Below are 26,689 nucleotides of genomic sequence, written 5' to 3'. Positions count from 1 at the left end.
AGGGTCTAATAAAGCCTAGCTGTTCGTTTAAAGCAGCTGGCCTTGGCTGGAGGCGTTCTGTGGCCGAATTTCCTGTGCACCATTTCACAGATGCGCGCAGCGTGCACGCACTGTGCCTGCGCAGCTCGCGTGTCTGGACTCGCCCGTGCTCAAAGGACTTTTCTCTGCTCTGGGAACGCTGGAGTTTGATAGGGCCTGGGAGTGCGGGGAAGGACCGCCTCTCTCCCCACCCCCCAGGCCTGGTGCTGGCTGCTGCGAGCTGGGGGATAGGAGCCGTGACCCTTTTAAAAATAAAAACAAATTTAATTTGTATTTCTCCTACATATTATGGAGCATGGGTGTTTGATATTGAAAAACTACCAAATACACAGATGTGTTAGGTTGCAAAAACAGAGCTCTCACCATTTGGGGGCTATCGTCCAACGGTCCTGTTTATTGACACAAAATAAGGGCACGAGATTTGGAGTTCTGAAGCGAGGTGACCAATCAGGCAACAGGACATTGCTGAGCTCCTTACTGGGTGGTGGGGGTGAACAGAACTAGCATTTGTTGGGTTCTACATGTACCAAGCACTTTCACATTCTTACTAAGCCTCATGATGACCTTCCAAGTAGGTCCTGTGACTTCTGACTTACAGGTAAAGAAATTGAAGCTCAGATGCCCTGGCGAAGTAGCTCAGTTGGTTAGAGCACCGCCCCAGTATGCCAAAGTTGTCAGTGTGATCCCCAGTCAGGGCACATACAAGAATCAACCAATGAATGCATAAATAAGTGGAACAACAAATCTGTGTTTCTCTCTCTCCATCTTTCCTCTCTAAAAGCAATGAAAAAAAAAATATCCCTGGGTGAAGATCTTTAAAAAAATGAAACTAAAGCTCAGGGAGTCAAGAAATATGACCAAGCTTAGCACAGTTCATGGCATACAGCAAGTGCTCAATAAATATCTTCTGACTCCTGAACAGATGGTGGCACACCTAGCAAATGAAGCGCCAGGATTCACTTAGATCCACCTCGTTAGAAGGCCGCACTGTCTCCATCACCACACACTGCCTTCTGCGGGGGTGGGCTATGCAGCCTCCTTCTAAAGCGGCTAAGAAGTGTCATTGCCAAACCATGACCACAGGGCCCTGTGATTTCTACCTTCATAGCCGAACTATGTCGATTTCAGAATGTGCGCTTGGTAAAGGATGAGGAAAAAGAGAAAACATGAACAGAATTTTCAAGGCTCTTTTAATTTTTAAACACACACAGCACATGAAAGTAACATAAACTCATATGAATACATTATATTTACATGGAACATTTTATAAGTTAATACAACTTGTCCCATTTTGTTGTCGTTGTTGAATTCTGCCAACTTGAAATGTTTCCTATGCAAACACCGTCCAGTATGTGTTACATTAACTGCATGAATGTCAGGTGTTATGTCTCTCTTCCTTCTTTGTCCACACGCCAAAACAAATTATTTGAAAATGCTAAAGTAAGTCAAATGTGGTGTGCTTTCTTAGCGGCTTTGTATCCTACAGTAAAACGTTTTGCAACTCTAAAAGCTGGAGAGGACTTCAAATACGTCATTACAAATGATGGCGACCAGAAGAAAACAAAGGCTGTGTCCGGTCAGCTGCACGGCTGGCAAGACAGGATGCGTTTGCTTCATTCAAGACCTAGGATCTTAAAATCTCATTGGACAAATTTAACTGGAGTTTCTTTTCTGATTATGTTTTGGCCAAAATTATGTCATGTACAATAGCAATTTTTTATTTTACCTGGATATTAAAAGAAAAACCACTGGATTCCAAAGACAGATTAATAACCTGCTAAACTTAGGCAGAGAACTAATCAGTGGAAAAAATACTTATCTGCTTGGTTAAACAAACTCAAGAGGGTCAAAACATTACAGAGTAGGCTGTTTTTAAAAATGCTTAACTTGAAGCGATAAAAAGTTATTAAAAGCTATTAAAGACCTTTCCACAGGCTAGTAAAAGCAGAAACGATCTTAGCGGTGGCATGGTTACAAACAAATTTCCCCGCGGAGGTCAGAGGTTGGGACCCCGAGGTCAGTATCGGGATCCGAGGTGTCATGTCAGCAACAGCTTTAGTCTGTCCAAGCAGTTGAGAGAGTCGGAACCAGTGTGTCCCGGTGCTAGAGAGAACCTGAAGAATTCACCTGGTTGGATTGAAAAGACTCACGTATCTTTGATTTGTTAAATTTCATTGTTCTTTTACATACCGTTTTTTAAACCTTTAAGATGAACATTTGTTTATGCAGTATGAAATGATTTAATAATTTTAATGCAAGCTTAATAAGGCTGACATCCAATGGAAGACAATGAAATAATTTACCCTTCAGCAATTGGAAAAACTAAATCGCTTTATTATCTTCTTTTTAAGGGTCCCTGCCTGAGGCTTGCGACGTCGGTCAGAGCGAAGAAGCCCAAGCGGCCGTCTGCAGTGCGCCCCTCCGCGCCGCAGTGCGCCACCGCGCGGCGGGCGGCTGCAGCCTCAGCCGACCTTGAGGACTCTGTACATGCTGTTCTGGAACACCGTGGTGAAGTGCGGCCGGGCGTCCTCCAGCAGGGTGCTGCACAAGGGGGGGTTCGCCGCGTTGGAAGGGTCCTCCAGGTCCCAAATCTCGAGCATGCTGCAGCCGGGCCTGCAGAAGAGGGAAAAGAAGGCACAGCGGACCACAGTGGCAGCGCGTTCACCTCCAGAGGAGACACGCAAATTGTCGAGCAGCTCCTAGACTTCAAGAGACTAACTTATTCGATACATTAAAGATTTTAAGGCACCATTTCAAAAACCCTAAGCTCCATATTTAGAGATAAAAATGAAAATAAGTAGGTTGCACTGTCACGTTCCATGTAATCAAATAATCAATATAGTTTGAATCCAACAAAGGATCGGTATACATTCACAACTATGTATTTAAAAATTCATTTTCAAAATAAATGCGGATCACTATATTTTCTAAGTGATTATCGGCCACCAAATATGAAGCCCATGAGTAGTGGAACGAGACAAAATTTGTAAAAGCTAACATAATTCCTGATAAACTTCGTGTTTTGGGGCCTACATTCACGAGGATCAGCATGAACACAAAGGCCAAGACGGGCGAGGGAGCTCTGACACCAGGTCCCTTCTCCTCAGCCCTCCCCACCGGGCGGCTGCCCGAGTGGACCGGGTGAGTAACAGTTCTCGCTAGAGAATGTTTTCCTTAATGACTTGAAAGTGCCTACAGCAGCTGCTGGGCAGATTTCGACCTTGAAGTCCAACATCTGGGCCTCCTGAGACCGGTTTCTGCCTACTCTTCCCCTTAGACCCCTTAGCTGAGGTCTGCTGTGTTTCACTAAATTTTGAGTTAATGAACATGATGCACACACATGAACAAAATGACGTTCCTTTCTCTTCTTTTGCAAGATGCCATCACTTCCTGGGTACATTTGTCAGATACTAAAATTATATAGAAGAACAAGCTACCAAGATTTCTGAACTTGGCTTTTTGCCACTGTCTGAAAACCTAATTCCTAATGATCCACAGGTGAAATGAAAATGTTCCACATTAGGGCTCAATCAACTTAGAACCCCTTGGATGAAAGAGCCTAAAAAAAGGCCCTCAAGATACCAACTAAACATTTTTGAACTTTATGATTTTTAGAGATTCAAAATTCAGAAATTAAAAAAACTGTTTTATATCCTTTTGAGTTACATGAAATTTTCTCATAGTTCTTATAAATCCAGTGTAATTCAGCTATAGTAGCAGAATGTTAATATCTTACTCAGCTGTAAATTCAAATCTGCATTTCACATATCTAATAAAAATTATCATAAAAACTTGGAAAGGTATGAAAAAGTTACATTTAAAATAATACATTAAAATTTAAAAATCAGGAAACTAACATACACTATAATTCTTTGAAATTAAATTCTGCTTAAATGGTAGTATAATTTTATTTTCCTGCATGAAGTAATTTTAAGTAAAATATTTTAATGAACTTTATTCAGAACAAAAATTCTTTAAGAATTAGGACTACTTTTAATAAAGTAAAACAGTGTTGCTAAAAACTGTATCACAGGGCTCATACTCACTTCGTTCTCACAACACACCATGCCTCTTCTAAAACAAAATAATTCACATGTAACTCCAACAACTTGTCTTTTACTTCTTTTGTAGATTTTCGACTATACATGGAATACACTATTTTTGTCCGGGCCCTTTAAATTTAAAGACAGGTTAAAGAAATGTTAATATGTGATAATAGAATGGAATAAAGACATTTTTTCTAGCAAATTAAAATCCGAATGCTCCCTGGATAGAACATGGATACATAAGATCCCAAATGGCACACATTATTTTGGGGGGTAGCGGTTTCCACACTCCTTATTTTCTACACGTGCTAAAATGTACAGCAGTGTGAATTGTGCATGGATTGCTTACTAACCAGTTTAGAACCTAGAGTTGGACAGCAGGATAATCATTCAGAATGTACGATTTATAAAATAACTAATCTGCTCGTGAACGCATGCAGGCAGAGACCGAACACAGTGGAAACACGGGTCTCAGCAGACAGCTTCATCCACAGAAGCCCCAGAAAGCACAGGAGTTGAGGTGAATGCAGGACATGGAAGCTTCTGACAGCGGCACCCAGGGCAGCGGCCCGGCGAGGCACCTTCGGAGAAGCTGAGAAACAGGGGTGCTCACCGAGACACGGCACGGTGCGTGGCGTGGCCCTGAGTGGGGGTTTTTTATGAAACCCCGGATGAATGTGTGTGTATTACAGACATTCCTTAGGAGTCTGCGCATGTGGGGTGCCCAAACTCCACCACCAGACGTAGAACTTTAAATAATTTAAAATTTTGCCTGTTAACAAAATGCCAAACATTAAATGCAAAGGAAATGGTTACTCTGACAATTACTAGAATGATTAGAATGATTTTTTAAAGTCAGTCATCTAAGAAAAACAATTTTCAGACTTCAGTGGAAACTCGAGTTCTCCTAACCGCCTCGCCAACGAACACCCTACACTCTGATCACAGCGCGGGCCACAGCAGGCTTCCCACCCGCACTTGTTCTGTTTGAAGACAGGCCAGTCACTGGCCGGCAGTGAGGCAGTGAGACGGGGAAAGGTCTCTGAAACGAGGTGGGGTGGGGGCGGGGCGACAGCGCGCGACAGCACCGCCAGGGCTCAAACTTCAGGCCTCTACTTTCACAGGGACGCGCGGACGCACGCATGCGCACGGATGCGCACTGAGAGCAGTGAGAACTCTGCAACACGAGTTTCACTTCGGCGAGATTGGCTTTGCTTTTTTCAGCTGCCAGAGCTTACTAAGCTCACTGGGGGTGGGGAGGCCCGTGATGTCGGGTGGTGGGTATGCGTTTTGGACCTCCAGCGCAGACACGAGGGGGAGAGCGCGTGTGTGCGCATGTGCCCATGTGCAAACATTTCCCTGTCTCCAAGAGTCGGTGTGAGTCGCGAGTGTGCCCGGTCGGGAGGTTCCATCAGCGGCCAACCTCAGGTCTGCGTCCTCGTAGTGCGGGTGATTCACAATGGGGCGCAGGGCGGACAGCTTCACACTCGCCATGGTCGGCATGGCCCCCGCGAACACCGCGTCTGGAAGAGATGATGGTCCTTAATAACGCGTTGGACAGAAAACCAGAAGTTACTGACCTTCCCTAAGGGAGTCCGGATTGGGACGCCGGAGTGCATTTAAACAATACCCGCTGGCACCCCTGTTTTTCCGCACCCGGTACTGATTGACCGTCCACCACCACAACTGCCGGCCTTTGCCGAGTGCTATCTCGGTGCCAGGAACTGTGCTAGTGTCATTACAGGGTTACACGTTTGAACGCGCACAACTGGACAGGGCGCATTCTGTGTTCTCAGTGCGTAACGAGGAGGAGTACTGAGGCTCCGCAACGTCAGTGACTCCGCCAGGACCGCCAGCCCCACCCGCGCTACAGCTCCGGCCCAGTGGGCACTGCGCTGAGACACAGAGTCGTACCAGGTCACACCCTGTCCCGGCGATTTAGAACGCTGGGAACCAGGGGCTGGCGGGTAGGCTGAAGGGCGAGTGTCCCAGTTCACTTTTCAGAATGACTTGTGTGGCCTGTGAACTGTCGTCCTGACCACCTGCCAGAGCCACGTCCTGCTTTCGTCCTCAGATCCTCTCTAAACACTCATAACTCAGGTGCCTTCGTTTCTGTTTGACTCCGTAAGTTACATATTGAATCAAAATATGTGATTCCTTGCTACTCCCACTTTTTGCAGTAATGGCACATATAAATGTATCGTCTTTTGTATAAATCGGATTCACAGAAATCTGTCATCTGACTTCACTTTCGGTTTTGTCTCTTGGAAGACAAAAAGACCACATGCTTACCTCCTGGCATTTTGTGTAAAAATTATTATGCAATTATTATACTAATAATATTTAATTTTATATTAGCATACTAAAATTAATGACAGGTATGTTATTTAGATCCATTATAAATAACTAAATGTTTACTTTTAACTATAACTATTCTAAATGTAATTTTGAATTAAAATATCTTTATGTGCCTTGAACTTGAAAATACTAAAGTCAGTTGAAGTAGAAATGTGTACTTATTACTGCAAGATCCAATAGTTAATCAGAGAAGCTCTCAGGCTGGGGCGGTGGTTTTCAACCAGGGGACAGGCCCACCTCTGGAGCCCTTCTGCTTGCCCGCTGTGCGGGAGGGGGCTGTGTGTGGGGGGCTGTGTGGGAGGGGGCTGTGTGGGAGGGGCTGTGAGGGAGGGGGCTGTGTGGAAGGGGCTGTGCGGGAGGGGCTGAGGCAGCCAGAGGGGTGGGGAAGGGGGGTGTTGCTGCTGCTTCAGTGGTCTGTCACGAGGTGAGAAATTCTGTTGCTAAAGATTTATTCGATTTATCGTTTGTTAGGGTTAAAATACAATAAAAATCTCAGAGCTGCAGCACATAACTGTGAACAATCCTTAGTTCCCGGTGTTAATGAAAATTCTTTTTGATGGTTACCTAGGAGGATTTAAAAGAGGACACAAAATCACCTTTGGAAAAGCTTTGACTGGGTGGACATCGCAATTAGCATTCTCGAAACCTGTGCAAGTGTAAACGACTAGGCGTACGTGGGTATGTTAAGTGTGTATGTATAAAACCAGCGATACATGCAACTGAGCAGCTACATACCTGTTCTGGTGTTGTGTTTGACCCACTGAATCAGTTCTTCCTGCGGCAAATTATTAAACTCTCCTATTATGCTCCACTGATTATGGAGGTTCGCACAACCTTGTAGTGACATGACGGTTAGGAGGCCAAAGATAACATTCTCAAATCGAACTCTGCAAAAAAGCCAGCCAAAGAGCTGAAATGAAAGAAACCATTTATTTATAATTCTTATATGAAGAATGCTACAGGGTCAGTAATAAATTCTCACCTTGCTACTTGAACCAAGGTGGATTGCCATTTGGTATCATCAAGTACACTAATCACTCACAGAACTATCCTCACCTATTGCTCAAAAAGAGCAAATATTTTGGGGGAATTACAGGGTCCAGTTATAAAGAAGCTCTCTCCTTCTGAAAGAACTGAGGAACACTCCCGATCCTTTGAGTACTGATTTGTCACCAGGGATTAAGATCAGCCAATCACAGTTCTGCAACATCCTAGAACTAAACCCTGTGACACCTGGCTGCGCTTTACGGCCACCTTGAACAGCTAGGGACACCGCAGTGGCACGCACACGGGCGCAGCTCTCGGGAAAATTAGCACCTGATATTCTAAGATAAGAATTCTTAGAATATTCTGAGACTCTCATGATCGGAACTAAATCAGGTGTTTCTAGAAGCACCTAGGTCCCCATATCCTCCCTACTTTGTCCAGTTCCCTGCATGGCAGCTACAGTAATGGGACCGCAGAACGGACGACATCTCCCAGGGACTCTCCGAGCCGAGGGAACAGCAGCAGAGCGAGCGTCTGCTCTGGAATCAGAGGAGCGGTGGAGGGCAGCCTTGATGGGCCACGACAGCCTCGCACAGACGCACGCTCCAAAAATCTGTGTCTGTGGATGGGCTACTCGCAGAGGGGAGGGCATGCCTCACCACTTGTCCTGGAGAGATCCGTTAAACACTGGGAATAATTTTCACAGCTACTTGAAGGTGCTTCTCTTGCTCTGCAGTGAGTCACGAACTGACATGTAACGCATCTAAGGCAACACCAGTGCTTTTATGTTGCGGGTGACTCAGCAGTCACGGCGACCACCCCGCAGCGCCCGAGGCTGCCCCGCGGGGCCGCACCAGGGTGAGCGCCTTACCCGCTGGCTGCAGATCAGGGACGCCATCAGGCACATGTGCGGGGTCAGGAACAGCTTCAGCCGCATGATGAGGACGGCGAGGGCGGAAAACGCAAACAGCTGCAGCGTGTGGAAGATCAGCTGCAGACGCAGAACGAAACGGCCGGTTAACTTTACTTTAAATGAACAAACGTAACATTAAGTGTATAAAACTATGATTACTCATTAGGACAAGGGTCACTTTAACTTGGTAAGAAGCCTATTCCTAGTTATTCACTTATTCAACAAAGATCAACCAAATGCCTGCTGTCGGCCAGGTGCCGTTCTGGGCGCTGCAGATTTTCAAAGGTGGACAAAACAGCAGCGAGAGATTCCCGCCCTGGAGAGGCTTCCACTTCTGTGTGTTTGTCAAAGAGAGAAAAACAGACAGACAACTCGAAAACAAAGCCCTGGCGTGGCGCCTCAGGAAGAGGTGGGAGCGATGGAAGAGGGCCGGAACGGGGGCAGCGCAGCGGGCGCCTGAGGCAGGGGCCCTGGGCTGTTAAAGCGTGACCCAGCTCCTCCTCACTAGGAGCAGGGACACAGAATTAGTGCAACCAAAAGTAAGTGGCGACTAAATACTCATGTTCTGACATTCCAAGAAATCAAAGATTAAAGGTGATAAGGTGTTTTAATCTACGAAATTGACAAACAATAAATTAAATTAACGCCAACTGTGAGAGAGGGTGTGATGCCACGTGCTGAGGTGACAGACAGGACGGTTCTGTAAGCCAGCGGTATTCACTGGGACCGAGGGGACAGTCGCCCCTTTGACTTAACCCTCCGTCCTGGGAACTTGAGGGAGTAACCAAAACACAGAAATGCTTCTGCAAAGATGGCCCCCAAAGTGGAATTTCAGCAGCGAAAATAGAAACAACCCGAGCGGCCAGCGGAGAGGAGAGGGACACGTAACTAAGTTACTGCACTCCCACACGTGTGCAGCCATTAGAAGGTCACACGTGGGAGGGCGAGTCAGTGGCGAGGAAAAGTCTCGGGAGTGTGAAGCCCTGTGCATGCAGAATGCAGTGGATTCGGTGGGGACCGCCGGGGGGGGTGTGTGTGCACACATACGCACACATACGCATGCATGTGGGGGAGACCTGGCAGAATATGTGTCTAACGAGTCACCCAGAGCTGTTGCGTTTTTTAAAGATATTTTAAAATGAAACTTGTTACGTAATTCTTCCCTAATTCTTGGACCCAAAGTTGGAACGTGGAATGCTTATTTTAAAACCAGTTCATTTTTTCTTCAGTAAAATTCATCTTTGGGCAGAATTAGGGGCCTGGTGTGGGGGGAGAAGGGAAAGGCAGAACTAAGGAATGCCGTGTTGCTGAAAAGAGGTAGGCTCTAAGTACGGTGTGGTAGGCTGTAAGTGTGAGTGTGTGCTCACATGCAGAACTCAGGACTGCGACACGGCCGATTCGCACAAAAGCAGCCACGTTCAGTGGCGGCAGAGTGACCGGCTAACAGCATGGACCCTGCCGCCATACCCCTGGGCTCAGCGTCCTTGGGCCTCCAAGCGGGTCACTAGACCCCTTCTCAGCCACAGCGCTTCCCCCCAAGGGCTGGTGTGGGAACGAGGCTGCGAACACACGTGTAAATCGGGAGGCAGGGAGCACCGACTCCGACTCTGAGAGCCCTGGGATGGACGGCTTGGGTTCAAGTGCAAGCTTTCCGGCAGCTGGCTGGGGGACCTCAGGAGAGCGGCTTCGTCTCTCCGGGCCTCTGCTGCTCTGTGTCCCAGCCCGCCTCCGTCAGGTGGGCCGGTGGTGACGCGCCCCGTCTCCAGGTGCGGCCCCTGCAAATCCTCCGTCTTCCGTGTTCCCGCCCCTCCGGCGGCAGGCTGGTGCGGACGGCGCAGCAGCCGGGGAGCCGCGCGGACCAACGGCAGAGCCACAGGAGGAAGGAGTCTGGTCTCTCAAACCCTGCTAACCAGGGCGCCTGCTTTTGACCTTACGTGTGCAGAGGATTCAACTACTAAGTTATGTCAGTGCTGATCTCTGTGCGGGGTAGTGTCGCCCAGTTAACATCATTTTCTTACTTGCAAAATGGGAATAATGTTATAAGAATTAAACAGCACAGTACATGGCACACAGTAGCTGTTCAAAAAGAGCAGTTATCATTGTAAGCGACCCCTACGAAGTTCAGATTTCATTGCTCTCTCTTGTAAATTTGACCCTTCCTTTAAGACTAAGTTCTGTTACTTAGGAAATCACATTTCCGGCCCGCGCTGGTGTTTTCCTTGACGTGCCGCATGATGGCTTAGCACGGTACACAACGCTGCCTCACTTGTGTCCCGTCTCCCGTGACACTCGCACTCATCTGCAGGCAGGGGCACCGCTGCACCACCTCCTGTGTCCCGCAGCCCTGCCGAAGCCTGCCCCCCGGCCCACCGCCCCACTGCCGGGGGGCAGAAGCCCGGCCCCAGGGGCCTGTCCGCATGGCTGGCTAGCTCGGCAGGTCAGGCGTTAAATGTTTGTTCTTGCTGAATAAGTGAAAGAATGAATGAATGAAGGTAATGCCATTTAATTATGCTCTATGGTCATACACCAGCCTTCTAGCTTTCCATTCCTTGCTACTGTTCAAAACAGAGCAGACTAAACCGTGGAAGGATGGGCAGAAACAGGCCAGCGCGGCTGGCAGCAGCAAGGCCTTGAACTAGGTCTTAACCCACAATCTACCAGTGATTAAAACGAAGCCTTTACCTCACCATGTTCAAGGAGCTGTTTTCTGGAATAAAACAAAAACATTCTCTATTTACTAAATGTCCATTATACTATGGTCACATCAAAATAAACTTCATTTCTTCTTAGATGCTAAACATTTGATTCTCTAAACTACTTAGAAGCGTAAAAAAATACAAATATTAGATAACACCATTAAAAGTTACAGTAATTTAAAAGGCATGATTTATAATGATCCTTCTACTTAAGGCATCTGGAAAAGCCATTCTTTCTTAAGATAAAATAGGTGTTACTAACTGCTGGAGACTGGCTGTGAAAGGGTAGATTAACAAAAAGAATGTCTATTACATAGTCAGCTGTGGACAGCATATACAATGCTTTAAATAAGCACGGCTGAATGGTTCTGATTTTTCACAATTGTAAGTACCAGGAACACCTCGGTACACCGAACTGTGAGCATCTCTATTTCCTCAGGGTAAACTTTTAGAAGAAAAGTTGCTGAGTAAAGCCTACACACAGTTTTAGTTCCAGAGAAGCTGTCTAACAAATTGACTAAATATTTGTGGCTAAAAACGGGCTGCGTTGGCATGGCGCCCCTGCTGTGTCCGAGCTACTGTGCAGTGGCCACGGCACGAACACCTCTGACACTGGTTTTGTCCCCACGCAGCTTGTTTCGGATGCGTGTGCGAGTGTGAGGCTGCCTATGCTCGTGTTCCACTAAAAAGACTACCTGTGTTATAGCCAAGTTCTACAGGATGCGGAGGCCTTCTCCTATGGATGTGGGAGTGGGAGAGAGAAATTAAAAAGTGAGAACTTGAAGGGCACACACAGATCCAGAGATTTGAAAAAAATGGGTAATTGGGAGAAGGTCTCTCTGGATATTAGTGAAATCACCCAATCAACTTGGTCTCCATTTTGGTGCCTTCCTCACTTAGGCAGTCAGGGCCGGAGCGAGAGGCGGGCGGCCTCCCTCTTTTCCTGATACACCGTTTCGTCTGAACGCATTACCGTAACCGCGTCCCATTCTGGTGCCCACACGCCCACAAGGCCGTCACCTTCAGGTGTGTGATCCCGAAGACAGACCTCCCTATGTTGAGCTGAGCATCTCCCACTCCCTGGCTCCCTCTAGCGTGTCCCCTCCCACACTGCACCCTCTCGAGTATTTGAAGACCCCTGAAGCTTCTACTTTCTCACTGAAAAACCCAGGCCCCTTCATACATTCCTTATGTGAACAGTTTTCAGGGTTCTACGTACACGCTTTCTAGAATGCCAAGAGCTCCACTTGAGGGTCTATCCGCTCTCTTGTTTCAGAAATGATTTCAACAAATAGGATTCTACCATTTCAACAATTTCACCCAAAAAACCCTAATTAGTACTTCTGGCAACCAGGCAAAACTTTGCTGAAACGTAAGCACAGGGTGTGGGGTCATGAGCACTCCCGTGCCATCGTCACCACTGTTCTGGAAACCTAAAGCTGTATTTCCTTAACTACAGCGAATCTAACGACATAGCTACATACATAGAGTGTGAGTTAAGATTTGCCTCAGAGGGAAATTTCTTCAGCAATTTACCTTCATGTCATATTTTCCTTGCATATGTTTATGCCATAAATGTAGTGACTTTACTAAAACCACAAAAATGTAATGGAACAAATAGTTTCAACCGTAAATGGAGAAAAAACCTATTTCATGAATATTCAGAAAAACAATTACACTTTCTCTGAAAGTTAAAAAAGAATTGCCCAAATAAAACATTAGCATTCTTCTGTTTATCGACTTGAAATTCTAGTCATATATTCAAATTAAACTAAATCGATTTAGGTTTTGAATTAATTCACAAATATACATATCTCTAAAACATATCCAAATACATAAAAGTGATCCCTGAGACTAATCCACTGTATTTTATTTTTAGAAAACATATAAGTTTGGTTCATATCTCCTTTCTTAATCATAACGCTGAAGTTTAACATCCACTCATTTGGAAAACTGATATTGTCAATAAGTTATTTAATAACTGACTATAGCATGATTTAGAAACAACTATGATATAATTACCTTAGATAAGTGTTTGCAGATAAGACGCATAAAACATCACGAAAGGTCTGCGAATAGAATCAGATCAATGAAACTTTTCTAAGAAGCCACACGACATTTAAAATGCCCTGGTTCACGAACATAAACACACCCAGTAGAAAGCAGCATTTTCATGGTTCAAGTGGGTCCTTGGGAACAGTTTAGGCTCAGCCATGCCACAGGCAAATAGTATCTCGAAGCCTTAACTTCCTCTAATTAACAAAAGAGAGTTGGGGTAAACCCTCAGGGTCTGTTTCGGCTCTAAAATGCTAAGCTTTCACACGGAGCAACTCCTTGCAGGAGTTCAGCCTGCATTTCATGGGAGGCGGGCGGCCTGAGCGTGGAGGTTGGCAGTGGCCTCCGGGGACTTTCAGGGGCCGTGCTACCTTCCCCTTCCAGGCCAACCAGGGAGCTAACGCACACGCCCTCCCTCCGACCCTCTCCGTCCAGCTTGTCCAGCTTCGAAGTCTGTGTGGTGGTTGCGGGGTTAGTGTGGCGCGTCTGCTTCCCCCGAGCTGCCGCAGCCCGAACTCACGCTGCAGGCGGCCTCTGAGCACATCCCTTGGGTGTTAATGTGCCTCTAGCCACAGGGAGGGTAGCTGAGATATTTCTTTTCAGGGGATAATTAAGGGTATCTTTTCTAATATGGCTTTCTACAAAAGCCATGTAATGCTAGATAATAAAAGATTTTAATAAAAAATTTTAGAGAGGGAAAGAGTTCCTCCTAAAAATAAGACGGAATTCTGAGCTATTATCATTAATGTATTGTAAGTCCTTGTCTTGAACCCAAAGTAATACATTTAAAAAATTACCTTTTTAAAGATGAAGTAAGTGATCACCATTACAAGTGGAAGCAATAATGTCTTTGTGTATCTCAGCGGAGTCTGAAAAAAACAAATTATTCAAAATAGTCATTTATTAAATTTTACATTAAATGAGTAAAAATCCATGTTAAACTGAGTGTCACAAAGAAATCTCTTCAAGATAGAACTATCTTTGTCATTAACAGGATATATATATACATTTACCAACCTTTGTGTTCTAATATAAAGACCAACATTTAAAAATAGTTATACAAATTCATCAAAAAATTTAATGATAAAAGCATTAAACCAAAAATTAGATATGTCCATTATTTTTCCCTTTGGGGGGGGGTCTATCCTTTATTTACATAATACTAGGTTTTGTAATGTGTATTTACTGACCCCTGGGCCCTACATTATCATTTCCCAGGCTGCGAAGTCCCACTATTTTCATTTATGAAACCAGAACTAACAAGCAGCGCACTGGCCTGAGCACTTACTGGAAGTATAAGCCCTGGGGCCACAGCGGCAGCCGGACAGAGTTCACGGCCTGCTGCTGTGTGGGGAGTGGTCCGCCCCGAGACGACAGCGTCTGCTGTCTGAATGCAGAACGGAGTCGGAGTCATGTCCCCCTGTGTGGCCCTGCAACAGGCTGCCTCCCAGGGAACTAGGGGCTGGGGACTGTTTTTGAATGAACGCATGACTGGATGGATAAGTAAGAAAATCATGTGTGGTTAGTTGTGTACCTTTCCTGCAAACATCTTGTTCAGAATGTTTATAGTATTTGGGGTATTACATGAAATAAAACTGATTTTTTTAAAAACCTGACTGAGACTTTGGATTGACTTTTCCAGAGTGCTGCCACGACTCCCACTGACCTAGGTCATGACAAGTATTGTCACTGACTGTCATCACGGTCATTCACTGGGGACCACGTGATATGTTATAAGCACCTCCCTGGACCATCTCGTTCAACCATCATCAGTAACGCTTCGAGGTAGGACCCATCCTTTACTGCTTTGTGCATAAGAAAGCAGGTGAGAAAGGCGCAAACATTCCAGTAAAAAAAAAATGATAGGGTAAGTTGGATGTTTCTAAATGCAAATTTTGAGTTTCAGATTCAAAAGAAAACGTAAGAGCTGAAAAAAAAATGCCATACCTGTAGAAAAGGAAAACAAACATACCGCTTTTTCCATAAAGTCAAATTCGGGAGCACAGGTGTAGATTAAGGTGTCGAAGTCTGTGTACCCCAAGATCCTCGCGGCTATGAGGTCACTCAGGCGAATCTGGGAGGACAGAGCGTAAAACAAAGTGAGACGACAGGGTTTCAGTGACGGCTGGTGAGAGAACAGCAGTGAGATCGAGAGAGCGCATAAACCCAAGGCGCACGGACGCCCCTCGAAGGGAAGATCCACCCTGAACAATGCGCGCTCTGTGCTGGGGCACGGGAACAAAGAGGACACCAGAGAAACGGAAACTGACGGAGGTCAGAAAAACAAGCAGAGACGGCAGTGTAAAGGGTGAGCCGACACCAGTCCTGCGGGGCGGAAACCACCGTGCAGTTAATTACGAGATTGTTTAATCACACCGTTTATCAAGAGAAAAAAACAATCTCGGGTTAAGCCCTCGCACCACACGTTGTAAATCATGAACAGTTTTTCTCTGCGTTGTCATTTTTACAAAGCCTCCAACATCAATTACAATTTCTGGTGCTTCTTGAACTTTTGGGGCACACGTTTGAGCCATTCAGTGTGAGAGCTATTATTCATAAGAGTCACAACACGTACACGTACTGCGTGGATGTAGTCACCTGACCCCCATGGCCTTTAAAACAAACACCGCCGCACAGACCCGATGGAGAAACTCCTGTTTTCCACTGAGTGTGCATTACCTACTGCCGGAGGGACACTACTTTTCCCACAGCATTCTCCGGAGGCCATAAAAAAAGGAAAATATTTGGTACATTAAACCTTAATTCATAATATTTGACAGGGACAGAAATTAGTTTATATCAAGTTGACATGATTATCTGTGGTTTTCTTGCATGCATGGTTCCCATTATCTACCTACCAGGAGAATTCAGAGTTTCCTTTATTTTTCTAGTTTAGAGTAGGTCTGGTGACTAATGGTAATTTAACCAAAACGCTGTAGTTTCCAGTCTTTCTCACTGCGGTCACACAGAGGCGGTCACTTACGGGCGTGTGGGTTTGTGTGCGTGCACACATGTGCTTGTGTGAGGTTTGCACAGTTGGGTGACCATGCGGAGCAAGGCGAGAAAAAAACACACAGACCAACCTGATAGATAAGTAAATAACTTCAGAGACCTAAATAAAGTTGATAATAAAATACATACTCCCTGTAGAATTAAAAGGCAAGACCAATACAAAGGAAAAGAAAAACAAGGAAAATGTGTCAGACATACCAGAGAACAGCAGCAACAAATAAACCTAATAAACCACCATGCAAAGGTAGCAGTAAATAGCAAATAAATCCTTACGTTTTGAAATTTTATTTAATATGAACATGCATGCGAGTTCAATTCTAATTAATAGTGATCACACTTGACTTTTCAGGGAGTAAGAAGTATACTCCCCTGGTAAAGCTGCAGTAACTCCCACATTAGACAACGTCCTAAATGGAAAGTACTAGATAAGGTAAATTTTGCAGTAGATTGTACGATACAACCATGTATGCTCATATCTAAACAGAAAGTGCTGAAAATCAAAAGTAAATCCATGCACTGCTTTCTGTTCCTTAGAGTAATTCGTTCTGTGGGACATGCGCTGTGAACAGGGCCATCATCTAAGGGCCTGGCCTTAGAACAGACAGAAATGCCACACACGAGGGATCGGTGGCCCACACAGTTTCTGGAAGATCAAAAGATAGAAAACTTTTAACGTTTTCTTTTTATATTATAAGAAAAATCCTTAAAAATTTCAAATCATATCTTAAATTTAATCCATGATTATAAATAAAACTATACTGAGATTTTAGGGGTTGTATATTTCAAAGCTGAGTACAGGCTGTCCATATGTTAACATCTGCAATAAATGAATAACTATTTAAACAAATACTCACTTGTGCGTTCACTGAAATATAAACAAATAACTACTTAACATATTCTTAATTTTCCCAGAAGGCTAAGGAAGTGCTCGCTGATGCACTTTTTTCCTGGTTGATTCAAACGGTCATTGAACGGCAGGGCTGTGGTGCTGACTCTGCCAGTGACCGGCTTGGAGACCCTGAGGAAGGCACTTCACCTCTCTGAACTAAAGAGGTAAAAACAGATGGTCCCGAAGTTCTCACCCAGGTATAAGCAGTTAGAAAGCTTCTTACGTTTTAGCTAGGCAGTACTTACATGGTCTGAAACGCCTAAGATTTTAGATGTCAGAAACTTCAAAATGATTGTTCCACACAACCAACCACAACCTTGAATTAGCTAAAGAATAAATAAAATAGATATAAGTCAGGTACTAAAAAACTACCCAGTTAAAATAATTAATTGCATCAACAAATGGCACAGGAAAATTTTAACCACGTGAGGCATGTGAGTGACAAAGTCTAAGAAAGGACGCTGCTATAGGAAACTGAATGCTTGACAGAAAATGGTGCCACTATTCTGGCCCCCATAGTTTCAGGTGAGAAGTCTGCTGTAGTTCAAACCAGTTTTACTCTACAGGTCACACATCATTTCTCTCTGCCTGCTTTCAAAATCATCTTTTTCTGTAGTTTTTAAAAATTTCATTATGATGTGTCCAGCCATGGATTTTGTTGGGTTACCCTACTTGGGATTCAGTTTATTGACTCTGTAAACTTACACATTTTACCAAATTTAAGAAGTTTTTAGTCACTATTTCTTCACATACTTTTTCAGTCCCATTCTCTTTTTCCCCTTTTTATTGATATAAATATTAGATCTTTTGTTATTGTCCCACAGGACCCTAAACCTCCATGATTTTTCCAGTCTGTTTTTCCTTTGTTATTTAGATTGGATAATTTCTTTCTATTGCTCTATCTTTCTACAGCACTGGACTGGAATTGAGGGTATAGTTATGAAATTATTTCATACATACAGATTTAATACATATAAATACATATGCATGTGGGTGTACATACAGATACATACAATGGAAAGGTCTAGAAGCAAGGACACACTGGTAGCAGTGAAAACACCTAGCACTCAGATCTTGGTTTCTAAATACCATTCTACACCTAAAGGAACTATAGATCCTGGGAGAAATGCCTGATTCCAGAGTTTGGGGAAGGAAAATATGAGAAGTGCCCACAGCATCTCAAACCATAACGTAAGAGACTGCATAAAGAACTATGAAGATATATCAAATGGGGAAAAACTCAGCTGGAAAAGATTCACAACGGCCAAGTCTGAAACTGATATTTGGGTATGATATAATTTTTCCCATATGTGTAAAACAAATTATTCCAGCCTCTCATTGAAAAGTGGCCTGAAAGATAACCATTACAATTGTCTTGACTCTAAACATCAACTGGGGGGACTGACATTGTATAGAGTCTTCCTCTGCAGAAACATGAAATTTTTTCCTTTTATTTTGATATTATTTATGTTGCTAACACACAAAAATAACTTTCTAAAATACTGAATGCATTTTGTTAAATTTATTCAGATACTGTTTATTTTTAATTCCTAATATTTATGACAAATTTACAAAATATGTTTTCTTTTTGTTGCCAGAAAAGAGAAATATAACTGACTTTTGTATAAGCTTTTATCTAGCCATGCTACTGAATTCTTACAATTTCTAAGAAAAATTATTTAGTGTTTTCTATGTAAATAATGACGTTATAATGATTCTTGATTCTTCCCTTCCATTTCCTTCCTACTGCTGTTTTCTTTCTTGCTTTAATGTGCTCACTCAAACCTTTAATGAAAAGTGGAAAAACATTTATCTGGATCTTTACTTTAAATAGAACACTCCAAACACCCCGCCCGTAGGACCAGTGAATGCTGGAGAACTTTATGAAATGAAGAAAACTCCCTGCTGCTCCCACTGTGCTCAGTAAATGGGGGTTCGATTTTATAAAATTCATTTTCTGCATATGAGGGCATGGTCGTAAGTTTTTTTCCTCCTTTAATCTGTTAGTGTGACACTTTGCACGTCTGGAATGAACCCAACTTGATCAGACTAAGGAGATACATATACCTGTTCTTGAGTTGCTCACATTTTCTCCAAGTTGCCACATGATGGTAAAGAATATTAAAAACAGATTTTGGCCCTGACCAGTGTAGCTCAGTGGGTCGGGCCCTGTCCCAGAGCCTGAAAGGGTCACTGGTTCGACTTCCAGTCCAGGAACATGTCTGGGTTGAGGGCCTGGTCCCCATCCCCACTTGGGGGCGTGCAGAGGCAACCAGTCGATGTTTCTCTTGCACGTTGATGTTTCTCTCCCTCTTTCTCCCTCCTTTCCCCTCTCTCAAAAAAAAAATAGCCCCGACTGGTTTGGCTCAATGGATTGAGTGCCACAAACCAAAGGGTCACCAGTTCAATTCCCAGTCAGGGCACATTCCTGGGTTGCAGGCCAGGTCCCCATTGGGGGTCTCATGTGGGAGGCAACCACACATTGATGTTTCTCTCCCTCTTTCTCCTTCCCTTCACCTGTTTCTAAATATAAATAAATAAAATCTTTTTAAAGAAATAATAAAATAAACTCTTTAAAAAATAGATTTTGATCAATTATGAGTGACAATTTTTCTGTGTATATTTTCCTGTCATTCAGTATAAAATAATAACTTCCTTGTTTTCAACATTTTTAATTATAATAGAGTAAGATATGCAATACACTCTTTAGTCCATTACCATTAAAGAATTACTTGAGAAATAAAATGGGTTTTTTATAAGAAAAAGTGTTAGTTCAAAAAATATCTCTGCTTTTTCTTTTGACTGTCTTCTATAAAACAAGAACAGCAACAGACTCTATAACAGCTGAGATATCTATTGTATTGTTTAGATGACTATTACTACTTGTTTTTCCTTTTTGCAAGAGAATTATACAAGTTTCAGAATATAAATATAAGCTGAATAGTCATTATATCTCAACTTTTCTTTCCTTAGAATTTGGTCTCTGGAAATTATTGAAATGAAACCTCAGGTTAACTTTCATTCTTTCTAGTCTAAATCTGAAAATGTTTCAAACAATAAATTTGCCTGAGAATAGCTTTGATGGAATTCTCTGAATGTCTATGGACACTGTTGTATTTATCGTCATTTTTCAATAGCTTGTGACTGAAATTTTCAGTCTCTTTTGAGTACAGTTATTAAATAAAAATCTTCAAATTTTCTGTTGATTTCTCGATTTAATCTTTAAAACACAACCACTACTATTTTCTCTGAAGTAAAAGAAAACCATGTATTAGAAGAAGAGTCATGCCATCCAGTAACTTAAGTGCACAAATACTTTCCCTGTTCCCTGTGAGGGATGAGAGAGTGCCTCAAGCAATGAGACTGGCGATGCCTTCCGTTTGGTTGTTTCGTGTTCTGAGTGTAAATGTACTTTCTTATCTTACCCTAACATTCCCAGTTTTACCCTATCAATATGTAATATACAATCACATACTTCTTCACTATGGCAGGTTTTGTTTTTTAATAGAAGCACATCAGAGAAAAAGAATGGATGCCATCTGCTGGTAGTGTGATAATCAGGAATTGTAGCGTCTACCTAATAATACACTTACTATACCGGGAAACGAAACACACAGATCTGGAGGTGACATGGGCCATCCATGAGTATATTAAGGTCAAACAAAGATTAAGCAGTGTCTAAGCTGAAATAAGAAGAGGCTGGGAGATTGTAAAGAAATGCTAAAAGGACAAAAATACTAGAATTTAAAGTTGGAAGCAGGAAGAAAGAGATAATAGACAGATGTGGAGAAAAACCAAAGGGGAAAGTAGGAACAAAACTAGAAACTTATTTTGAAGAGAAGACAGTTAATCTATAGAGAGAAACTCAAGGCAAATAGAAATTTTAAAAGTAAGGCAGTACATGTACAGCAGAATAAACAGTAAAGGAAGAAAGATGGAGGGCGGTATTGAAATAAATCAAGTGTCTTTTTAAAAAAAATCACTGATTATTTTTAGAGAGAGGGGAAGGGAGGGAGCGAGAGAGAGAGAGAGAGAGAGAGAGAGAGAGAGAGAGAAACATCACCTTGGGAGAGAAACATCGACGTGAAAGAGAAACACTGATCAGTTGCCTCTTGCACGTCCCCACCTGGGGCCCTGGCCCACAGCCCAGGCTGTGTCCTGACAAGGAATTGAACCAGCGACCCTTCAGTCTGTGCGACGGTGCCCAACCCACTGAGCCACACCATCAGGGCAATCAGCAAGTTTCTTAACAATGACTTGTAGATGTTGCTAAGGACTGCTTCCCACCTTAAGCAAGTAGCTATTTATAAGATGTATTAACTCTAAATCATTCAATTTTTAAGTACATAAATGAATAAGTACATAAGTGGATAATTATCTTATTCAATTTATAGAAATAAAGAGTCTGAAGAAGTTGTGTTAAAAATGTTGACTCTTACCCAAAAGTTGAGTTCAGACACTCCCAATCTTTGAATGTTATTTCTCTTCAGAATTATCACCTAAAACGCACAATACAAAATAAAATAAACATTCATATTTTATATGAATTACAAATTTCGAAAATTACAGTCATTCCTCATTCCATCTTGCCTACCACCAGCCATTTTACTTCTTAACTGCTGACTTTTCAAAATTGGAACACAACAAAACCTTCTTGGGGTGAGAGCTAAACGCTCTGTGTGCTAAACGTTGCCTCTTGGCCCAAATCCACCCCTCCCTGCATCACTTGGGTGTTGCACGTGCGGACGACTCCTCTGACCGGGGGTGGGGGGGTGGGGGAGGTGGGGTGGTGTGTGTGGGTGGCATGTCCATGCAAACGGGCATGGGCGTTATCCAGCAAAGTTAGCGCTTCGAGTTAACGGGAAAACCCTTCCTTTCCAAACTCCCACATAAGATATTTAAAATTTTTTCCTAAAAACCTAACGGAACTTTTAAGAAAGAGAAGGGGCTTTCCAGATGCCAGACCCAAAACGGCAATTTTGAAAACTAGAGTGTTAACTGGGGGAGCACCTGCGGCTGTGTTCCGGGGGGGCCGTGGAAGGGGGGACAGCTATGGGCCTGGGTGGAGTGGGAGGGGGCTGGGAACTCAGAGAGGCAGGAACCTGGAACTGAGACCTCCGCGTGGAGCCGCATCCTCAAAAACACACACACCCTCAGTGCTGTCGACGAAATGTTCAGTCCCCCGCCAAACCCGTGTGGTGAAGCCCTAATCTCCCATGTGACACGCTGGAGGCGCAACCTTTGTGAGGTAATTAAATCCCTAATGAATGGAATTACATTTTACCATGTATAATGAGCAGCCAGACTTTAATACTAATTCCCATGTATAATTTGCATTATACACGGGAGAATTCACATTATACATGGGAATTAGTACTACTCTTGTATAATGTGCATCCTTACTTTTCCTTCATAAATTTGGGTAAGAAAAGTGTTCATTATATATGGCAAAGTATGGCAATGCCTTTATAAGGAAAGACATGAGAAGTCAGGTGAGAGAGATGATCTCTCTCTCCACGTGTGTGGACACAGTCAGGGCACCTGCTTACAAATGCAGATGAGAGCCCTCACCGAGAACCGGCTGGCACCTTGAGTGTGGACTTCCGAACCCCTGGTGCTACAAGAAAGAAGCCACACCGTCTGGGTATAGTTGTTCTAGCCGCACCCATAGCTACCGTTTGCAGAGCTCTGTTTGTGCGGCGCCGTACTGACATGCCCATGCGGTACACCCCGTCCACCTGCGGGCCCTCCGTTAACACTCCTGGCAGTGCAAATGCGCTCACGAAGTCTTCATTGTGCCTCCGTCTCTGAGCCACATGTTGCTAGTTACAGAACTGTAGATTGATAGCACTTTTTTTCTTCTTTAACTTTTATTTTTTCCATCACCATTTAAAGCATTTAAATCCCACCTTCCAGCAATCACTACACCTTTGTCCAACGGTGTTTTTTCTTTAAGGGTTTGGAAGCTGTTGCTTGTCACATTGCCTGTATTTTTTCCTTATGAAGTACTGGCTAACACCCTTACCTGTTGTTCCTCTCTCTATACATATTTAACTCGTCTTATTTCTTTGACCGTTATTAATATTGTACCTTTATCACTGATTTTGAGCAATTTGATTATAATATGTCTTATTACAGCTTTCTTATATTTGGGATTACTGAAATTCTTTGAGTTGATAATTTTCAACCAATTGGAAAAATTTTGGCTATTATTTCTTCAAGTATTTTTCCACCTCTTCCCAGCTCCCCTGACTTAGACCCGCACTTCACCGTTCCCACATTCACTGTAAGGGAGGGAGGGGAACAGCACCATTTTTTGATCCCTATAGTGCATATAACACATTGGCTTTATGAGGCCCTCTGTGTGACTGTGTTTCAAAATAAAGTGGGTTTCCTAGAAAGAGGGGGATGAGCACGCTGTTCCAAGTCCTCTACCTTGTCACGCTGAGAAGGTTCAACAAAACTGAAACTGAAAAGGCAATGTATTGGGGGATGAGAAAGAGAAGGGACTCCTTGTTGTGAGGGAAGAAGGACGTGGGGAACGAGAACGTTACAACGTAAGAGCAATCCCGAAAGGGCCGATCGAGGCACCGTGCGCAGAGACGTGCTCCGTTTGGTGCTGCTGTGCGTGGCCCCGTGTCTGAGCTGGGGGCTGGGGAAGAGCACGTCCCAGGCACGTTCCAGTGGAGGGGACACGACAGGTTCTGGCTCACGAACGTCACAAGTGTGACTGGAAAGTGATAAAACCAACAACTTACTGAACCACGGTGCCACATGCACGTCCAAATGCGTGTTATTCAATGACAGGAAGTCATGTGAGAAAACAATACACGTATTCTAATTATGTTACCATTGCTCAAGACAGTTTGGAACTCCGTTTTCTGAACTTCCCGCAAAGGTGATTTAGTTATCGGTGCAAGAAAATAGGTCTTATCACTTGAATGTCACGCCGTATTTTGACCCAGATCTATGTATCACCCAGCCCAATCACGCACCTTTTTCACAAGACTTTGGTCGTTCCCCAAAATCAAACCCGCCCTGGAAAGACGAAGTTTTGTCGCCTGTGAGGACCCTCAAGGGAACGCACGGCAGCCCGCGAAGGCAACTCAGAAGAGCTCCAAACCGCGTGTGGGCAGCGGCGGGTCCCTGGGGTGCGCACTTAGCCTACCACAGTGACTTAGGAGGAAATCACGACTTTACCGTGAGTTTTTGCATATTTTGAAAGTAAGTCTTGTTACCATCTAATTGTTTTAAAAAATATTTACTTGGGCAGTGCCTTAAAATGGCAAAGTCTGTACCATGTTATTTGCCAAGGGTTGGACAGGGAAGAGGCGTGACTTGGGAAACCTTTTTCAGGTGAGTAATGATCAGGAAAGGGCCCTGTTTGTTCTCCTGAACCTCTGGCCGGTGGGCCAAACCTGCTATTTCACCGGTAAAAAAAAAAAAAATCTTAAATGAGCTTAACAATACTTACCCATGTCATTAATAGAGATGAAGAATAGTAAGAAGATAAATACATTGGATTTCCAAACATCAATACAAAACAAAGGAGGACTGAAATCTAAAAATTGAAGAAAGGAAATGCATGTTTTATCATCACTAGATATATAGCATAATGCAGATTTTGTTGGTAGGCAAATAGCCATTCTAATACAAACTTAATATGCATAAATAAGATTAATAAATAGATCTTGGCCAAATGATAATAGAATTTCAACACACTGTTAGGTTTTAAGTATTTTCAACACCATAAATTCTACATAGGAAAATTTAATTTTTTCTCTATCTGCTACTTGGTGCAAAGAAAATGGGAAAAACTATCATTTTTATTGATTCAATAATGGAGTTACATAATAAAAAAAGACAGCTATAAGTATTAATCTTTTAATCTTATTTTTTGCTGAACTACTTGAGGATTTCTATCACTAAGGAAGATCTATTTTATGTTCTTAGCTAGAACATACTTATTTTATGTTCTTAAGGGAGATGTGTTTGGAAATGAAGATTAAAAGCAAAAATATGAAAACATAAAATTCACAGTGTGTCACATTCATGCACAGTGTTAGAAATGTCAGGTCTCGGGGGAAAAGGCAGTTTCAAAAGTAGTGACTCCTAATAAATAAAACATAAAAGTTTCAGAGAGAAAAAACATCTACACGGTAGTTGAAAGTATATTATAATATGCTATCTATAGTGTACACTTCCTGTTTGCCTTCTGGATATTATCAAAATCACATGTATTAAAACAACTTGAAAGCAGGCAACCCCAGTATCTTATTTTAATGTTTGACTTAGAAATATGAAATGTGTTACCATGTTCACATAAATGATCTTCTTGAATTTATTTGGCTCAATGTACCCCACGACATACATAGGAAATAACGAGGCTATCTGAAATAAAAATATTAAAGACCAAAGTGAAAAATATGTAGAAAACAGATACTTCACTATTCAGAAGCAAAGTAAACGCAAGAGGAGTTACGTTTCTAATAACGACACCTAAGTAATGGCAACCCGTGTCCTCACCGGGAATTGGAACAGCTGGGGAAAGGCCTGCATGTAAGCCACGGATCACCAACAAGGCAGAAAAGAATCAGGAGGCTGGGACCAGTGAAAAGGTGGAAACGTGCAGTGAAGAGCCTGACGTTTTAGGTCACTTTTCTCCCCAGGTGCCTGCCGGTGCCTGGGGGTCCATGGAGGGGGTCCACAGACTCGGCAGGGAGGCCATGCCAAGAATGGGGTCCCTGCTACATCCTCAGGCTTGGACTTGGGGCATCAAAGGGCTGTGCCAAAAGAGAATCAGAAACCCAAACAGTCCTCAGAAAGATGAAAACCACCTTTGAATTATCTCACTCCCTAATTGCTCCAGGGTGATTCAAGGCTCTTAGTGTCTTTACTTGTCTGCTGGCAACACATTTAATCTTCTCTGGAAGATGTTAATAGCAACATAGCCTCAGATTAACTGTATCATTATTTGTGTGCAATGCCCAACACCACATCAGAATTAAACAGATATAGGAAGAGACAAGACATTATTACAACAGAAACAGGTCCATAAAGAATCTAGTTCAGGTGTCAGACAGTAAATACGTTACACTTTGTGGGCCACATATAGTCTTGATTGTGTACAGTAAGTTCTCACTTAACATAGTGAGAAAGTTAAGCAACTTTTAAAAGTTTTGCAACTTTTAGCAAAAATCACTATGTGAAACAATTTTATCATAGGCTAATTGATATAAAAAAGTTAAGTTCTTATGAAATCTCATCAATGTTATAACAAAAGAATATTGAACAAAATATTTGAGGACCTGCTGTACTTTTTTTCTTTCTTTTTTTTTTGAATAACACTTTTAAAATGTAAAAATGACTCTTAGCTTGCAAATCACTCAAAAACATGCCTGGCATCATCAGACATAGACTTATGTTTGGTATGTGCAAGGAAGTAACAGACGGGATTGAAAATTCCAGGGGCATACTGAAAGCCACTTAAAAAGAAACTGAAAACGTACAACTATTACAGCAACCAATATGAAGAAGTTAAAGATGGTTTAAAAGCAGGTCGAACACAGCAAAACAAAGACATGACAAATTGAAAGACAGGTCAAGAGAAAACATCTAGAAGAAAGCAAAACATGAGAAAGGGGTAAAAAAAATACACGCAAGGACACGAGAGACGTAGAATACAGGGTGTAAA

General features: G+C 43.0%; 1 protein-coding gene across 1 annotated transcript in view; it reads right to left on the bottom strand.

Annotated features, from left to right (window-relative positions):
- Positions 1 to 1,230: 1,230 nt before the first annotated feature.
- The window catches only part of DPY19L2 (dpy-19 like 2), a 57,272-nt gene continuing 31,813 nt past the window's right edge, over positions 1,231 to 26,689 (bottom strand). Inside the window, exons 11-23 of the mRNA XM_045826976.1 lie at positions 25,309 to 25,386; positions 24,470 to 24,556; positions 21,435 to 21,494; positions 17,241 to 17,321; positions 15,067 to 15,168; positions 13,892 to 13,963; positions 13,062 to 13,108; positions 11,026 to 11,050; positions 8,302 to 8,421; positions 7,179 to 7,353; positions 5,509 to 5,608; positions 4,086 to 4,211; positions 1,231 to 2,652 (exon numbers count right to left, since the gene is read on the bottom strand). Coding sequence (XP_045682932.1) covers positions 2,502 to 2,652; positions 4,086 to 4,211; positions 5,509 to 5,608; positions 7,179 to 7,353; positions 8,302 to 8,421; positions 11,026 to 11,050; positions 13,062 to 13,108; positions 13,892 to 13,963; positions 15,067 to 15,168; positions 17,241 to 17,321; positions 21,435 to 21,494; positions 24,470 to 24,556; positions 25,309 to 25,386 — 1,224 coding nt within the window. The 3' untranslated portion in view covers positions 1,231 to 2,501. The remainder of the gene's footprint in view (positions 2,653 to 4,085; positions 4,212 to 5,508; positions 5,609 to 7,178; positions 7,354 to 8,301; positions 8,422 to 11,025; positions 11,051 to 13,061; positions 13,109 to 13,891; positions 13,964 to 15,066; positions 15,169 to 17,240; positions 17,322 to 21,434; positions 21,495 to 24,469; positions 24,557 to 25,308; positions 25,387 to 26,689) is intronic.

Source organism: Phyllostomus hastatus, unplaced genomic scaffold (genome assembly GCF_019186645.2).
Source record: "Phyllostomus hastatus isolate PE091 unplaced genomic scaffold, TTU_PhHast_1.1 phas_scaffold_78, whole genome shotgun sequence".
Taxonomy (NCBI): domain Eukaryota; kingdom Metazoa; phylum Chordata; class Mammalia; order Chiroptera; family Phyllostomidae; genus Phyllostomus; species Phyllostomus hastatus.
This window is presented reverse-complemented; position numbering and strand designations above follow the sequence as displayed.